Raw genomic sequence first — 19,023 nt, 5'->3', positions numbered from 1 at the left:
AACTGTATTTTGATCAACTTTGTAAATCAAGGTATTTTTTAAAAATGCAGGAACACACTAAAACAAGGGATTGGGACTAAAATGGATCCTTAACTATGTGGACTCTCAAACTCAGATCTGAGAAAGACAGATCCAAATTTTCTGGAGAGTTCTCGATTCAAAAGTTTAGATTCTTGGGGCTGGAGCAATAGCACAGCGGGTAGGGTGTTTGCCTTGCACACGCCTAACCTGGGTTCAATTGCCAGCATCCCATATGGTCCCCCAAGCACTGCCAGGAGTAGTTCCTGAGTGCAGAGCCAGGAGTAACCCCTGTGCATAGCCGGGTGTGACCCAAAAAGCAAAAAAAAAAAAAAAAGGTTTAGATTCTGCGGGGCTGGAGTAATAGCACTGTGGGTAGGGCGTTTGCCTTGCACGCGGCCGACCCGGGTTCGATTCCCAGCATCCCATATGGTCCCCTGAGCACCGCCAGGGGTAATTCCTGAATGCATGAGCCAGGACTAACCCCTGTGCATCGCTGGGTGTGACCCAAAAAGCAAAAAAAAAAAGTTCAGATTCTGGGGCTGGAGCAATAGTACAGTGGGCAGATTCTTGCCTTGTACACAGCCAACCTGGGTTCCATCCCCAGCACCCCATATGGTCTTCTGAGCCTTGTGAGCAGTGGCCCCTGAGCACAGAGTCAGGAGTAAGCCCTCTGGGTGTGACCCAAAAACAAGGAAAAAAATCACTCTGGGGCCGGAGAGATAGTATAGGGAATTAAGGTGCTTGCGCGGCATCCCAACAATGCTGTTTCAAGTCCCTGGCATCCTATACGGTCCCGTAAGCACTGCCAGGAGTTACTTCTGGACACAGAACCAGGAATAGCACCTGAGCACCACTGAGTGTGCCCTCTCCCCCAAAATAATACAGATTCTACTTACAGAGTAAAAGGGTTTCAGCAACCATTACCATACACAGGACACTTTAGGTTGGCCTGTGCCAGGCAGCCAGTGAATGGAGCTCCAGCTTAAACCCTGAAACCTCTGTCCACACTTAGAAACTTTGTTGGTTCTAAGTGTAGATCAGAGTGATCAGGACCACAGTGACTAATCAAAAGACTCAGGCTTCTCTCTATATCTTTCTAATTTCCCCCCTCTAGTGTTGGGGATGGTCAAAGCTGGCTTTCCACTATTATACTATAACCCAGACCTGGGCTCAGTCAACAGAACCCTGAACATTAAGATCTACCACTTCCTGGCTTGATTATGGCTTAAATGGTAAAGCACATGTCTAGCACATGCAAGGCCAGTATTCAAACCCCAAGGCATGGGATCCCAAGCACTGCTGGGGTGTAATCCCAGTGAGCTGCCCCTAACCCTCCCAGCACTGGAGCATCAGACCCAAGCACTGAACCACCACCAGAAGTAGCCGCAGACCTCTAAGCACTGCTGGGTGTGACCCTTCAAAAATAAAATAATGGGGCTGGAGAGAGACTACAGCACTGGTAGGGTGCTTGTGTTGCACACCTCTGACCCAGACTCTCTCCCTGGCATCCCATAAGGTCACCCAAGCACTGCCAGAAATGGTCCCTGAGTGCAGAGCCATGAGAAAGCCTTAAGCATTGCCAGGTGTGGCCCCCAAACCAAAAATAAATGAGATAGCAAAATGTACCACTCGCTATAGATTCTGAGCAGAAGTATCAGGAATTGTGTCCCTAATCCTATCACTTCCCTGCCAAATGTAGCTTAATGAGTAACCCAAACATCTGCCTTCAATAGGAACTAAGTCAGCACACCACTTAACCAGTGAGTCAGCCCAGGAAATATCTTCCGCGGGGGCGGTTAATAGCAATTCCCCCATGTGATTCCAGGGAAAGGAAAAGCTCCTGTGCCCAATTCCCACTGGAAACCAGCCTAGTGTAGGGGGAGCATCTGCGTACTGTGGAGGCACTGGGGCACCCAGGCCTGGTTCTCACCTGTGACTGTTCTGGAAAGCTGGCAGGGCTGAGCAGAGCACTGCCTGCTGACTCCAGCATAAGAACGGAGGAATGGATGACAGTTCTTTCAAAACGGCTTCCTGTCTTATTTTTAGCCCTGGGAGGTCAGGAGGGGCCCCAAACAACACTGAATGGGAGAAGGGGCTGAGGGAGGACGCACTTGGGCTCTTACCCTGTGTTGCCAGAAGGCAGGCTGACCTGGGCTCATGGCCTGCACTCTCAGCACCTTTTCTTCCTTTAAATGTGGGACCTGTGGCACCTCCTCACAGATGTAAGGCTCACGGGGAGGTAACAGCCCTGAGAGCAGTGCTTCACACAGTTACTTGACGGTTATTTACTGACCATTTCCTCAGAATGGGCCTCACAGATCCAAATGAGGCAAGAGAACTACAGGGCCTTGGGTTTCTACAGAACAAACAGCTCTCTCTCTGGGTCTATGCAAAGCGCCCTCTAGTCCTGAAAATACTATTTTTTTTTTCTTTTTGGGTTACACCTGGTGATGTTCAGGGATTAGTCCTGGTGATGCTGGGGGAACCAGATGGGATGCTGAGGATCGAATCTCGGTCAATCACGTGCAAGGGAAAAACCCACCCACTGTACTATCACTCTGGCCCTAGACTTCAAACTATTTAAAAAAAATACCAAAACCCAGGGGCCAAAAAGAGAGAGCACAGGAGCCTTGACTTGCCTCCTGGGTTTGATACTAATCCCCCAAGTCCCGCCAGGAGATCCCTGAAAACACAGCTAGGAGTAAGCCGTGAGCACCTCCCACTGTGGTCCAATAACAGAAATCACTGAAAAACCACCTTCTAGAGGACTCTATTGTGTATGTGCTCTAGTTGTTCTGCCAGTTCCGTGCATGGGATTCCTACATCAGCCCTGCCAGCCCCCTCTCAGGGTTACCTCCAGGTCTGCAGGCAGCACCACTAAAGGCCTCCACTGGCTTGGAGAACCACAAAGGCAGCTGCCTTCCTCACTGGCCAGGTGGCATGTCCATCAGCTGGGAGTCTCAGGGTAGGCCTAGACCTCAACTAGATAGCAAATTCAAGAGCACAGGCTGGTTTTTTCCCCCAGAGTTCACGTACTGCCTGCAGTTATAATGGAGTAGACATGGACACTTTCCTAGAATCACAGACCAGTGCCTTTGGGCACTACAGATAGTCTGACATTCCTGTTTACCTTGAAGAAAGCCCCAGTTTTCTCTGGGGTCCCACTTACCTCATCTAGCTGTCTCTTTGTCTCATCTTCCATCCTTCGAATGTCATCCATAGTCAGGTCAACCCACTTATCAAGCCAACAGAACAGCTGCCTGTGGAAGTTTGTAAACAGACGCTTCTCTTGCTATAAAAAGGATGGACCCAAGTTAGAGGCCAGAAGGTGGAAGCCACCAGTGTGGTCCCCACCCTGACTCCCCCAGGATCTCTGGGTCAGTACCCCCACAAACTCGTGATGTGGGGGAGGAATGATGTTTGGCTGACTTATCTGCTTCAGCCTTCAGGTCCCAGAGTGACTTGCCTTCACATGTATGGCTTCAAGTAAGAGAAAGGCCCTAAGAGACAATGGGTGCCTACCTCACAGCTAGGTCCTGTGCTCAAAATGGTACAACACGGGCTGCCCATAAGCTCCCAGCTAAGCAAAGACTCTGAAAGAACGAAGCCGGTTTCCTTCTTGTCTCTGGAGCCTAAATTTAGGTTAAAACTGGTAACTGCCCAGCAGTTACCGTGCTGAATGTGGTTAGTGAGAAGGAGAGGGACAGACAGATGAGTTTTCTCAGATGTGGAATATAGAGAGACACAGAAGGGGAATAAAAAGTGCCAAGAGAGTGGAGTGGGGAGTCCGGTATAGAATGGAGGGGTCCGGGCACTGGGTCAGTGGTAGTGGGGAGTTGACACCCGAGTGGACGGTAGAGTGCTAGGATGTTTTATGCATGAAACTCTACCATTAACAGTTTTTTAAACCACAGTGCCTACTATTTAAAAACAAAAAACAAAACTGGCCAGCAGTGGGCTAAAGATAAAACAGGCTGAGATAGCTTGCCATGCCGCATATGATCTCCCAGGCACCACTAGGGGTCACTGCTGAGCACAGAGCCAGAATAGCCCCTGAGCACCACTGGGTGTTGCCGTATCCCTGCCAACCCCCTTCCACACACACAGAAAATAAAAAATAACCGACCGGCAGGTATGGAATATAGCCCAAGAATGTGGCTCTAGAACACATAAAAGATAAAAATTCCTTAGATCTGTCCAGTTCAGTGATTCAGGGCCCTGAAGAATGGGTTAAAATCACCTCTTGTTTTTAGTTTCAAGAAAAGAGAGATTCCATTTTAACTGTTCATAGAAAGGCCCCCTCCTGACTCCTCCCTTTGCTTAGCTTCCTTTCCTGTCACAGGTGATGCCCTTGGGGTTTTTTTTTCTTTTTTTTCTTTTTGATGCCCTTGGATGGAGGCATTCAACTGTAAGATAGGTGCAAGCGTCTGGGAAATCAAACTAAATCAGTCTAATGATGGGCATCTCTCCATGCACCCTATGTTTCTCACCTGGGGCGCAGAGCCTGCATCACTTGGGGCGTAAGATCTCTTACTGGGCAAAACACTGTCAACCAACACACACTTGGAAGGCCCCATGCTTTCACTTACCTTATGTATAAAGTTTTCCACTTTGTTCTGCAGGCCCCACCACTTGAACTTGACAGTAACCAGTTTGTATGCACACATGTAGGGGCAGTCTTTCTTATTTCCAAGTTCTTGCTGTATTAGAAATAATGCAGAGACAGGTAGGTCACTCTAACAGGGCAGACATCTGGCTCTCTCTTAGCCCAGTCCTAGTCCGCCCCCTCGCCCACAAGACAGACCACATCACATGGAGCCCAGCCCCTGGCGGGGGAAGTGGGAACTACTATACCTTCCAATTGGGGCCCAAGGGTCCTCGGCCTGTTTTAACAGATTTAAATTTTGCTGGATCTTCCTCTGCCTTATAATCCTGAAGGGAGTGATAGAATTGGAAAATAGAGAGGAAGAGAAAGAGATCATATTTTTCATCAGAGTAAACATACAAGTTTTTACTGCTGGTACACCAAAAATACAAGGATATGTTACAGGCAAAACAGAAAAACATGCATATGGAAAAATTTGGTATTCTCAGGGATGGGGGTCAAACTCAGGGTCTCACACATGTGTGGTATGAGCTTTGTTGCTGAGCTATATCCCCTGCACCGATTTGTTTTTGGGCCACACCTGGCAGTGCTCAGGGGTTACTCCTGGCTTTGCACTCAGGAATTATTCCTCGTGGCACTTGGGGGACCACACAGGATGCCATGGGTCGAACCAGGGGGTGGCTGCATGAAAGGCAAATGCCTTACCTGCTATACTATTATGCCAGTCCTGCATTGATTGTTTAAAAAATATAAACAAGGGCCTGGCAAATAGTACAGTGGGTAGGGCCTTCTAGTGCCTTGGACATATCTGATTTGGATGAGATCCCTGGCACCCCATATGGTTTTCCAAGCACAGCCAGGAGTAAACTGAGCACAGAGAGGCATGCCCCCCCAATCCCAACCCCATTAAATAAAAATACAAAAATGGGCCTGCTTTAATAAAATCTTACTGGGAATGTTCAATGTATAGAATCCATCCTCTAGTCATACTATTGTCAGTCTTACTGAATTATAAAGGAGGCAATGCTATGTTAACTAATAGGAATTTAATCTTCATAGGCTCATGTAGACGCAGGAACAGAAACTCATCATACCTTCTATTTACTATAATAAATCACATACATGTGGAAGTTTTTCCTAACACTGAACAGATTATGTGTGCTTAAAAAAACGTCCAGGCTGAAACATGGTTTACTGAGCTGATATGCTTTGCATGCAAGACCAGGTAATTCTCCAGCATCACAGGGTCCCCCAAACACCACCATGAGCAACCCCAGGCACAAAGCTAGGAGACCCAACACACAGCCACTTAGAATCCAAAAGCTAAAAGAAAACTCAGTTCTGGAGGGACAGTACAGTGGGTAGGACACTTGCCTTGCATATGCAGCTAACCTGGGTTCAAACCTGGCACCACATATTGCCCCAGGGTACTACCAGGAGAGATCCTAAACACAGATTCCCCAATCTGTGTGGCCCCAAAACAGACAACTCCCATGTCTGTTTTTCACTCGAATACTCTGCTAAATATTTAGGTATAAAAAGTAAAGTAAAACAAGCTGCACATTTATATTACCTTTGATTTTTTGAAAATTATGCTTTACATTTCAATAAATATAAAACTTTTGGTTTCTGGGCCACTCTAAACACCTGGAGGTGTTTAGAAAGTATTCCTGGCTCTGTGCTGGCTTGGGAAACCATATGGAGTGCTGGGGATTGAATCCAGGTTCTTACCTGCTATCCTACCTGCCTGACTCCATAAAATGTTTTTTAAAACTCCACTAACCATTTATTTATTGGTTTGGGGGTTATACTGGCAGTTCATGGGGGCTACTCCTGGTTCTGTGCTCAGGAGTCTGCTCCTGGCAGTGATTAGGGGACCAAACCCTGGCAGTTGCCTTAAAAGAGCCAACCTTGTTTCAGTCCCTGGCACTGCATATGGTACCCTAAGCATTAGTGGGTGTGCTCCCCCAGCTTCGCTCCCCCACATTTATCATAAATGATATCAGAAATTTATAGTCTCTGGATCTTGGCCGTTGATGGGATTAATCAACAGCCAAGACCCAGAGACTATAAAACCCAGCTCCCGGAAGGGCAAGGCTGCATTTGCAGCTGCACGAAATCTTATTATCCAGTTCTTACTCTGGAGAACCTGGCAGGCTACCAAGAGTATCCTGCCCTCACGGCAGAGTCTGGCAAACTCCCCGTAGCGTATTCAATATTCAAAAAAACAGTAACAATGATGGGTCTCATTTCCCTGACCCTGAAGGAGCCTCAAACGTGGCACTTTCTAAAATCTCAGGGCTAGGACAAAGGAGACGTTACTGGTGCCTGCTTGAAGAAATTGATGAACAACAGGATGACAGTGATACAGTGATACCAGAAATATCATTTCTGTATATTAAAGGTGACTCACTTTTTTTTGTATGTTTCGGGGCCACACCTGGCAATGTTTCGGCTCTGCACTCAGGAGTTATTCTAACGGTGCTTAGGGAACCATACAGGATATCAGGGATCGAATCTGGGTCAGCTGCAAGGCAAGCACCTTCCCCATTGAACTCTCTCCAGCCCAGTAACCCACAAATTTTTGCTTTTTTTTTCTTCAATGCTTGGGATTGAACCTAGAGCCTCAGAGATGCAAGGCTAAAGCTCTACTGCTGAGCTACATCCTCAGTGTGGCCCACATTGCTCTTAGTTTTGGGTGACTCCAAGGGGCTCAGGGATCGAATATGGGGCTTCAGCATGCATGTGCTACAGCCCCCTGAGGGAGCTCTCGGGCCCGGGGCCCATGATTCACATTCTAAACAGTTCCTACCTTGCTAAGTACTTGGCTTCGATCTGCAATGTCTATATATATGACTTCCACATGTTTCCACGTCTCAGACTCCAGCTTATGCACCTGCAGGAAGAAGGGAAATTGCTGTCATGTTTATCACCAATGTGTCCAACCCAGAAAACAGAGTGCCTTGTTTTGTTTTGTCTTTTGGACCATGCCTGGCAGTGCTCAGGGCTTCCTCCTGGCTTTGCACTTAGGGATCATTCCTTGTGAGCTTGGAGGACTATTTGGGATGCTGGGGATTAAATCTGGTTGGCAGCATGCAAGGTAAGTGCCTTACCCACTGTACTATCGCTCTGGCGATAGACTCTGGACTACAGAAAAGACAAAGAAATGGGAATAGACTCTGAACTGTAGAAAGAAATGGCAATAGACTCTGGACTAGAGAAAGAACATAGAAATGTCCTTTACTTGTGGGACAAGTACTTGTCCTTTACTAGTGGGGGGAAAAAACCCTCAAAACAGCTATTCCTGTAGCTGCAGATGTGCGATTTCTACTGGTAAAGAATAGCATACAGGGATCAGAGCCACAGTACAGTGGGTAAGGTGCTTGCCTTGCAAGCAACCAACCTGGGTGTGATCCTTGGCATCCCATAGAGTTCATGAACACCATTGGTTGTGGCCCAAAAACAAACAGAAAAATGAATTACATACAAAATTATCCAGAGAATGGGCTGGAGAAACAGTACAGCAGGTAAGGCCTTGCATGCGGCTAACCTAGGTTTGATGCCCAGCATCCCATATGGTCCCCAGACAATGACCAGAAATAATTTCTGAGCACAGAGCCAAAAGTAACACCTAAGCAATGCCAGGTGCGGCCCTTCCCAAAAAACAAAAACAAAAACCAGAAAAATACTCAAAACCAAAATTATCCAAAGGACTGAGAAGAGATTTAAAATTTTATTAATTTTTTTGTGGGGGCCAGAGCGAAAGAACAGAGGTAGTGCACTTGCCTTGCACATGGTCTACCGGGTTCAGTCTGAGACAGGAGTGATCCCTGGGTGAAGAGCCCATGAATAAACTCTGAGCACCATTAGGTGTAGCCCGAACCTCCCTCAATCTGCCCCCCAATTTTTGTGTGAGTGGTATGGTGGCTCCATTTCAGTGCTTCATATGCAAGACATGTGTTCTACTGCTACGCCACATTCTCAGTCCCAGAGGATGGATTATAAGTGGTCACACATTTGAAAGTTAATGCTTTGGTATTTTTCAGAGCGGGTAGGGCGTTTGCCTGACCCGGCTGACTTGAGTTCGATTCCTCCGCCCCTCTCGGAGAGCCTGGCAAGCTACTGAGAGTATCTCGCCCTCAAGGCGAAGCCTGGCATGCTACCCCTGAAGTATTAGATATGCCAAACACAGTAACAAGTCTCACAATGTTACTGGGCCTGCTGAGAAAATCCATGAACAACAACTGGAGGACAGTGTTACAGTTACCAGACAGCATGTGAAAACATTCTCAGACCTGGGGTTAAAGAGAGAGAATACTGTAGGTAGAGCACCTGCCTTGCATGCAGCCAACCCTGTTTCAATGTCCAACAGTGAACATGGTTCCCCCAGCCCTGGAGGAGTGATTCCTGAGCCCACAGCCAGAAGTGCTGAGAATAGCTAGGTGTGGCCCGAAAACATTAACAGGGCCAGAGAGATAGCACAGTGGGTAAGGCGCTTGCCGTGCATGCAGCCAACCTGAGTTTGACAGCCGGCATCCCATATGGTCCCCTAAGCCCCATCAGGAATAAGCCCAGAGTCCAGAGCCAGGAGTGAGCTCTGAGCACCACTGGTTGTAGCCCCAAAACAAAACATAACAAAAACCATTGTCAGGCCTATAGAGAGCCCAGATGCTGCTTTTATTTTGTTGGACCACACTGGAAATGCTCTGAAATTACTCCTGGTGGTCCTTGGGGGGCCATATGGAGTGCCAGAGATTGAACCTGTGTCAGCCATGTGCAAGGCAAGCACCCTACCTGCTGTATTGTTGCTCCAACCTCAGGTGTTGCATTTTAGACAAATCTTTGCAGCATTATGAGAAGGCTTGATGAGGAAACACGGAGATGAACTTTTGCCAGTAAGGACAGCAGTCCCAGGCAAACAGGACAAGTATAGGGACAGGCTGTTGCTTTCTTAGCCAGGAAAAAGGGGACCCTAGGAGCGACAGGACTAGTACAGGGGGTCAGGCACTTGCTGCTGACCCCTGGTTTGATCCCCAGCACAGCAGGTGGTCCCATGAGTACTGACTGAGGACACAGCCAGACATGGCCCCAAATTCCCCTTCCCCCAATAACAACAAACCAGACAAGACCAGGGCAGGGGTAGAAATGTTACAGGGCAGAATATTAACACCCCACCCCCAAGCCCGGAAATCTACTTACATTCTCCTGGGTGCCAAGATCTGGTTTGTGCCAGGTTTCAATTTTAATCAGAAAGTCTTCTTTCATGTATTCATTCTGGAATGGGGGTGGGTGGGTGAGAAACACACCTTACAATCACCAAAGCTGTAGGGTGACCATCCCCATTAACTGATGACCCTCTGCCTCCTATAGCCGCTGGCGAGCCACAATATGCTAGGCCTGAGTGATCCTACTCAATTCTCACAGCGGTCCATGAGCTCTGGAGGATGACTGCCCATATTTCACAGATGAGGTCAAATCCCAAGGGGTCAGGTCAGGGGTCAGGTAACAGATTATGCAGAGCTGGTGTCCAAAACAATTTTGACTTCAAAATCCATGTGTTTAACCACTCCACCACCCTACTTTAACCACAGTGTGCAACAGCTAATGAGCAGCACGGGAAGACTGCCTCACCGACACGACTGACTACTGCCCCATTTCCTCCAGCCGGCCTTCTGCTGAGGCCCAAGGTTCTCTTCTCAGCAGTTTAACCCTCCACACTTAATGTCTTCTCAGCACTTCTTAGAAATTAGAAGTACTCAGGGCTGGAGAGATAGCACAGCGGGTAGGGCATTTGCCTTGCACGCAGCTGACCCGGGTTCAATTCCCAGCATCCCATATGGTCCCCTGAGCACCGCCAGGAGTAACTCCTGAGTGCAGAGCCAGGAGTAACCCCTTGCATCGCCAGGTGTGACCCCCCCCCAAAAAAAGGGAAAAAATAAAGAAAAAAAATTAGAAGTACTCAAAAGAACAGCACATTCATCCATCAGCCCTTAGCAGGAGGAGTTAGGGTCCCTGAAACTGGGACAGCAGCTAGGGTGCTTGCCTTTCATGTCGCAGACCAGGGTTTGATCCCTGGCATTTGGTATGGTTCCTCAAGCACCACCAGGAGGGATTCCTCAGTGCAGGGCCAGGAATAACCCCTGAGCATCGCTGGGTACAGCCCCCAAACTAAAAAACACCAAACCCCAAAAACCAAGAACTGCCTCCATTTACCCGCCGAGACAAGGCATGTGGATGAGGATTATGGAGGGAGGAAAGATGGGGCAGTGGCAAAGGGGACGGATGGTCATGGGACGTGAAGTCTTGCTGACTTCACAGTTGTGACAAGGGTCACTGGTCACTGGGGTCAACAGATCCTCTAGAGGGAAAGGCACAATCAGGCCAGTGGATCTGAGGCTTCCACATAGCGCTGAGGAAGGCATGGGAAAAGGAGTGAGATTCTTGGGTCATTCATTTCATCTGGAGTGAGGTATCTGACAAAGCCACAGGCCAATTCATTTCAAGAGGATGGGGACATAGTACAGGGGTGAGGCAACTGCCTTGCACATGGTGGACCAGTTTGTTCCCGGCACCACCAGGAGTGATCCCTGAGCGCAGAGCCGGGAGTAAGCCCTGAGCACTTAAGGAGTGGCCCCCAAACCAAAGAAAACAAACAAGCTCCCTAGGCCAATTAACAGGTTCCAATTTGGGACCAGAAAGACAGCTAACCTCGCTGGAGCACTTGCTTTCAGGAGACCCAGATTCAATCCTAGGCACTGCCTAGAGCCCAAATACCTCTGTGAGTAATCTCTAAGCACAGAGCTGGGAGTAGCCCCAGAGCATTTCCCGGGTGTGGCCCAAAAACCAAAGTAAAAAACAGAGTAAGTTCCTCATTGGGATAGAAAGGATCATGCCTCACTAGCTTCCAGAGTCATCAAGAAAGAGAGGAATACCCAGAACTTTAAGTACAGTTGTATTTTTTATTTCTTCTCTTACAAATCATCTATATTTGAAAACCCCCTGAAAATACTTACTGTAATAACTGCTCCAAGTCAGGACATGGAAAGAAGAGAGAAAGAGATTAATGAGGAATTAAAATCTGCCTCTCCCCACCCGCCCATGGGCTCTGGCAGCAAAGAGCTCTGAGCTCCCAGCAGCTTACCCCAGGGCTGCCCTCAAGTTCCACCCAATACAAGTCCCCAACTACCGAATCTGGCAATTAATTAAGGGGATGCCATTATCGGTCCCTCGGGACTTTCTGGCTGGCCTAGGAATGAGACTGGCCCTGTGGAGCTGAAGCACTGAGCTCCAGCACTCTGCACTCGGTATCAGCTGGTGTCCCCCACTTCCTGGGGTTGGGGGAGGGCACTTTAGGCCAGGCCCTTTCTATCTGCCTTCTGCGTCCTCTGTCTCGCTGTAACCAAACCTCTCACCTCTATTCTCTCTGCTCATTGTAATGAGACCCCCTCGGAAAGCATAGGTCAATTATTCATCAGTGAGAATGACCAGCTCTGATGTCACTGCACAACCAGCTACCTCTCCTGAAAGCAGCCCAGTTCATTCTGTACCCTCTGAAATTAGGAGTTATCTTGGTTTCTAATGGAAGTCACACTGCCACGTTTGGACAGTTGTTATTTGGTGCTAATAGTTAAATTCTGTTAACTCTAGAACTGAAGTTAAGATATCTAACTCTGAAATGGAAGTACCAGGTACAGAAATAAAGAGATCATGAGTAATTTCCCTTAATTCAGTGAAAGAAAGATCCTTGCAAGACAGTATTAGATTAAGACTAAAAGGCCCACACTGAAACAATTCACCTGTTGATCAGCTCAATGAAAATTAAGTTAGTAAAAGGAAAATCCTGAGGACTGGGCAGACAGTTCAACAGGCTGAGGACATGCTTTGTATACAGGAGGTCAGGGAAGTCTTCATATCCCTGCCATCGCTTGTCTCCCAAGTCTCATATGCCTGACTCCTGAACATAGAACAGGGAATAGCCTCTGATCACTGCTGGAGTGGCAGAAAAACCACACACACACACACACACACACACACAAAGCACAAGTGTGCATGCACGGAAGTGATAGGTTCATACATGTGGAAATGATAGGTACACACACACAGAGAAATGCTAGGTATACATATACCTGAATGAAAATAACTAAACACACAAACAGAAATGATAAGTACACACATGTACACATGGAAATGATAAGTGCACGCACATACAAAGAAATGACAGGTACACACACATGACAGGCACACACACAGCAATTATAGCCACACATACATGGAAATTATAGTTACACACACGGAAATGATACGTACACACATGGAAATGTTAGGTGCACACACATGGAAGTATACATACAAGAAAATGATAGCTATACATACACGGAAATGATAGGTACACATCCATGGAAGTCATAGGTACACATGAAAATAATAGGTATGCATACACACGAAAATGGTAGGTACACACAGATATGATAGGTACACACACGTTAATGATACACACACATAGAAAATGATAATTATAAGCATACAAAACCACACACACACACACACACACACACAGAGGGTATACTATCCACTACCACAAGTCCCAGGAGGCCATTTGGCAGGAAATCTTCAGTGCTGTTCAGGGAATGGGGGCCTTGGGTGCTGCAGGGAGCCTGGAGCAGAAAGGGCCAGGTCCGATGACCCTAGGCATTAAGCTGCAACAAGCCTCCTGATTTTGAGCCCATGTTCTCCAAGCAACCTTTTTAAATTTTTCGGTTTCAGAGATGCTCAGTGCTTACTCCTAGCTCTGTACTCAGGAATCACTCCTGGCGGTGCTCAGGGTTCATATGGGGACTGCCCTACCCACTGTGCTATTGCTCCAGCCCTGAAGTAACCTTCTTCTATTTTGGCTTCTGAAGGACATAAAGTACTGATCAATGGACCCAAGAATGTTATCATTTGAGAAAGTGGACATTTTTCACTACATACTAGCTTTTCGTTTTTGTCGTCATCTCCCATAGTCCTCGGTGGGTATTTTTGGCTCACTGCCCAGGGGTGGCTCCCAGCAGTGCTTGGGTAACCACATGGTACTGGGATCAAACCCCGTCTTCTCCAGCCCTGGGAGCTAGATCACCACCCACAAATCAACATTATGATTGTACGGTTTCCCATGTAGAAGTGTCCACCAAAAAAGCAATGCCTTAATCAGAAAACAGGCATATCTAGTTTCATTAGTGATCTTCTTCTGTTTTTATTGTTGATATTATGGCCACACCTGGTGGGTACTTGGGGTGCCAGGGAGCAAATCCAGGACTTCATATACTCTGCATATGCTCTGCCATTTGGACCACATTCCTGGCTCAGTAAATTCTGTATTTCATTATTGTAACTATATATAAACACTAGGGTTTCTATTGGTCTTTGTGAGATTCTGGAAGTAGATCCCCTCAGTTTTTATAAACTGATGCCCCTTCCTGACCTTTAATGCCATTTGGTGGGCAAATAATCGTCCCCACTCTTTCCAGCCCTTCCTGCTCTTCTAGTGCACTCACAGCACAGCGAGCTTCAAATGGTAACCGTACCCACACTGCAAAAATCCCAGGAAACTTATGCAGCTGGAGAAAAGGGTTCTTCAGTGAGACGAAAGGGCCTAAAAAACCATGGCTTGTGAGGATTATATTTGGCTGGGGGTTTAAGTTAGAGAGGGAAACATTAATTTGCTCTCCTCACCCAGGTGGGATGAGACAGAGAGAAACAAAATGAGATGACAGAAAGGGCTGATGAGGAGTGGAGTATTTAAAGTTCATTTTGTTCACTTCAAAACAGGGTTAGAGCCTTCCCAAAGGTATGGAGGTTGTTCCACATTTCTCTAGCTCACCTCAAACTTTGATCTACTTAGGCCAAGCTAAAAAGTTTAAGTTAATAACCCTTCTCCCATGAACTCTGGGGAGAAGGGTGCGAAAAAATACCTTTCCTTATCTCTTATTTTTTGGGAGGGTCTAGTCAGTTGTGCCTGGGATCATTCCCAGCAATATCTGGTCCAGTGATGTGGGCCTGAGAGTTGAATAGTTGAATAATCTTATGATAAAGGGTTATTCAGGTCTGGCAGTGGTAGCGGGCCCCAATGCCTCCCAGAGGTGCTGAAAGTGGGGATAGGAGATGGGTGGGCTTTGGACATGTGGTACAAGGAACTGAACGGGGTCTCCAGCATGCAAGGCTGATGCTTAATTACCCTACTGAGACCTTTCCTCCTAATCCCGAGTTTTTTGTTATTCATTTATCTGTTTGTTTATTGCCAGTTTGGGGGCCATACCCAATGGTTTTCAGGGGTACTCCTGGCTCCATACTCAGGGACAACCCTGGTGGTACTCAGGGGACTATATAGGGTGCTGAGGTTTGAACCTGGTGGGCAGCATATATGGCTAAGTTGTATATTGCTCTGACCTCCTACTTTTATTTTTTGTGGTGCTGGGATTGAACCCAGGGCTTCATACATCTAAGGTAAGTAAGTACTCTACTGCTGAGCTAGTTTCCTGGCTAGGATATATTTTATTTTAATTAAAAAATTCTTTTTTATTGAGGCATCGTGATTTACAAAGTTATTCATAGATGGGTTTCAGGTATATGATTTTTCCAGTATCAACCCCATCACCATTGTCAGGGATCACTCCTGATGGGCCTCAGGGGACCATATGTGGTGCTGGGGATTGAAGCTGGGTCTGTAATGTGCAAGGCAAGTGCCCTGCTCACTCTACTATCTCTGATTCCAAGGGTACATTTTATTTTAGAAGGCCAAATATCTAGCTGACCAGATCTAAGATATATCTCTATTCCTTTAGAGAGTGGATCCTAACTGCATTCTGCAACCACTAAAGAGACCAATCTTCTCTTCCTGCAACTTCTTGGCTTTCCTATTTATAAAGTAGTTAGAAATTACTTTTTTTCCCTCCCTTTTTGTCCAAGGATTAGGAAAATATGTGGCTGAATATTTGGTATATAGAAAAATGCTCATGTTAGCTGAAAAACACTCCAAAGAATTACAGAGACTGAGGGTTTGCCCCTTGGTTGACACAAGCTGTGTACCCAGAACCCTGCTCAAGGCATGGAAGCGTCCCGGCTATCTGTTTGCCTCCTTGATGCCAAGTCAGGTCAGTTTCTCATCACTCCTGCCCATTTCTGCAATTCTCTTAGACAACAGGAAAATTCACCTTTGGCCCTAGACCAGACACACCCAGTGGAGGTGTATGATCTCCCCAGACCCCCCTTTTGGGTCACACCCAGCATTGCTCAGGGACCACACCTGGATCTGTGCTTGGGCCACACCTAGTAGAGCTCCAGGAGGACTTTATGCAATGCCAGGATTCGAACCATTGTCTCAGCTGTAGCCCTATGCAAAGCAAGTCCCTTAACCACTGCAGAATATCTTGGCTACTCTGGCTCACAGGGCATTCTTTTAAGAAAATGTGAGCATACAGCAATAAAACTACAATGTCACACATCTCAGGTCCCATCAATGACTGCTCAGCTCTGATACCGGTATCCTGAATCAATGTAAGATCACTGAGAACAGGTGAGAGCAATGACTCTGTGTGCTAAGCTTCAATCATTTCTGATCTCCACAGGATAAGGGTCACCAAAGTGGGGTATCGTTGTTCTATTCAATATAGGGAGTACCAGGGCCCACAAGCTGAGGCTGACAGGAGAACCCAGAACCCAGAAACCAGAATGACTGTGCCAACAAAGGTAAGTTGGCTGGGGGAAAGGCCGCTCACCACACAGGTAAGTTCCAGGGAACTTCCAGTTCTTAGCATGCAGATCATTACCAAAGAGTTCTAGGTTAGATGGCCTAGAACTAGATGGCACTTAGGAGTCAGGATTTCTGAAATAGTCAAAGTGAATTCCAGAAAATTGAGAACAGCAAGTTCTCTGTGAAGATTCAGTTCTGTCTATTTCGGAAACAAAGATAGGAGACTGGCCAGTATTAAGAAGGTGATTTTCGCTCTATTTCCATCTCAACTATAAAACATGCCGGATAGACAGTACAGCAGGTAGGGTGTTTTGTCTTGAACACAGCCAACCTGGATTCAATCCCTGGCTCTGTATACAGTTCCCCAAGCCCTTTTAGGAGTGATCTCGGAGCGCAGAGCCAGAAGTAAGCCCTGAGAACTGCCAAGTGTGGCCCCAAAATCAAAACCAAAAAGACACCAACACCAAGCTGGTTTAGGGTTATTACCAGTTCAGAGCTTTTAGCAGTGACCCGCCTTGACCTTAACCTCCCAAATCCAGCATGCATACTCCATGTGTTAGATAGCACTTAGGAAAACTACTTCTAAGTCCTTTAGCAAAAAAAGAAAAGAAAAAAATGGGGGTCTGGAGAGAGATTACAATGGGCAGGGGCCCTTGCCTTGCACTTAGCTTACCTGAGTTTGACCCCCAGCAACCTATATGGTTCCCCAAGCCTCACCAGGAGTGATCCCTGAGCACAGGCAGGACTAAGCCCTGGCTGGGCATTGCTGGATATGGCCCCCAAATAAGCAAACAAACAAAACAGGTCTTATTTCTACTTTTTTCTTTTTTTTCAGTTGGTAGGGATCAAATTTCAGGCCTCACATACACAAGGTAAGTGCTCTACTGGGACATTCCCAGACCCCTAACCACTTTAGTCTTTCCTTTGCTATTTTCTTGGTGTCTAGGCCTGGTCTTCCCCAGGGCAAAAAGGTTCCCCTACAGGCTCTTTCCTACAACTTTTTCAAGTCTTAAAAGTCCACGGACCTTGGGGCTGGAGAGATAGCACAAGAGGGTGGGATTGCACACAGCCCATCTGGAGTTCGATCTCCAGCACCCCCCTGTAATCCCCCCAGATTACCGGGAGTAAACCCTGAGCATCACTTGGGTGTAGCCCAAAAAATCCCGCCCGCCGTCCCCCCTCCTCCCAACACACAACAAATCCATGGGCCTCAACACTGCTGTTTGTTTTTTGTTTTGAACCCAGGGCCACATTCGTGCAAAGCACATGCCCTACCACTCAGCTAAATGCCCAGCCAATATAATTTTTCAAGCCAAATACAAACATGCCATATTAAAATGAGAAATTTCAGAGCTGGGAAAGAGCTCAGAGGGCTGGAGTTCATGCTTTGCGTGCTGGGTTTTATCCCCAGCACTATATGGTCTACATGGTCCTTCTGAGCACTTCTGGAGGGACCCTCAAGCAGTGCTGAGTATGACCCAAACACCAAACAAAAAACCGGAAATTTCAGGTCTGGGATTGTAACTCAGTGATAAAAGCACCTGCCTGTATGTGTGAGGCCCTGGGTTCAATCCCCAGCACTGTAAACAAACAAAAATGCTGGAAATTTTACTATCAAACAATAAGGAAATGGTTTGTTGGTTTTTTTGGATTTGTTTTGGTTTTTGAGCCACATATGGCAATATTCAGAGGTTACTACTGGCTCTGCACTCAGGAATCAATTCTGCTGGTGTTTGTGAGACTAAAAACATAGACAGATGACAGTAATAATAGTATCACGATATCTTCAGCTGGTGAAATACTATGCAACCATTACTATTCCTGTAGACTTTCCTATTTAAATAAAGGACTTGATAAGAGGGGCTAGAGTGACAGTATAGCAGGTAGGGCGCTTGTCTTGCATACAGTGAACCTGGGTTTTATCTCTGGCAACACATATGGTCTTCTAAGCAATGCCAGCAATGGTCCCTGAGCAGAGCCAGGAATAAGCCCTGAGCACCACTGGGTATATTCCCCAAACAAAACAAAATAAAAGTTGATTAGGGTCAGGGATATTGCTCAGTGGTCAGGAATGTGGCTTAAGATAGAGCATTTGCCTTGTATGTGTGAGGCTATGAGGTTTTGGTTTGATCCCTGGCACTGCAAAAAAAAAAAAAAAAAGCAGGCTACATAGTAACAGGGAAAGGTATCTATCTTTAAGCTATTTAGCATTTTTTTTTCTTGTTTGGGTCACACCTGGCAATGCTCAGGAGAGTTGCTCCTGGCTCTGCACTTAGAAATTACTCCTGGCAGTGCTCAGGGGATCATATGGGATGCTGGGGATTGAACCCAGCTTGTCTGCGTGCAAAGCAAACACCCTCCCCGCTATACTATTGCTCCGACCCTATTTAGCAATTTAATAATTAGAATGATACAATGTGAAATATATCTAGAAAATGTGTCTGGAGATTATATGTGTGTATGGTACTAAAAAAACACTAACATTAAAAAATTAAAAAAACCACTGGACTGTTAACAGTAACTATCATATGTGGAAGAGATATAGATTGCCATTTTCTTCTGTTTGTATTTTCAAAATTCCTATAGAAAAACATTTTTGTTATATTCTGGAGAGAGGTGAGAAGGGGCCATACTTGGCAATGTGGGTAGTGGGTCGTGTGGTACTGAG

General features: G+C 46.6%; 1 protein-coding gene across 1 annotated transcript in view; it reads right to left on the bottom strand.

The window, feature by feature from the left end:
- Positions 1-19,023, bottom strand: part of PITPNA (phosphatidylinositol transfer protein alpha) — a 45,985-nt gene that overhangs the window by 10,288 nt on the left and 16,674 nt on the right. The window contains exons 5-10 of the mRNA XM_056126931.1: positions 11,641-11,648; positions 9,827-9,901; positions 7,440-7,523; positions 4,876-4,953; positions 4,611-4,721; positions 3,191-3,313 (exon numbers count right to left, since the gene is read on the bottom strand). Coding sequence (XP_055982906.1) covers positions 3,191-3,313; positions 4,611-4,721; positions 4,876-4,953; positions 7,440-7,523; positions 9,827-9,901; positions 11,641-11,648 — 479 coding nt within the window. The remainder of the gene's footprint in view (positions 1-3,190; positions 3,314-4,610; positions 4,722-4,875; positions 4,954-7,439; positions 7,524-9,826; positions 9,902-11,640; positions 11,649-19,023) is intronic.

Source organism: Sorex fumeus, unplaced genomic scaffold, assembly GCF_029834395.1.
Source record: "Sorex fumeus unplaced genomic scaffold, SorFum_2.1 ptg000063l, whole genome shotgun sequence".
NCBI classification, from domain to species: Eukaryota; Metazoa; Chordata; class Mammalia; order Eulipotyphla; family Soricidae; genus Sorex; species Sorex fumeus.
Note: the sequence above shows the minus strand (reverse complement) of the source record. Positions and strands in the feature narration are given on the sequence as shown.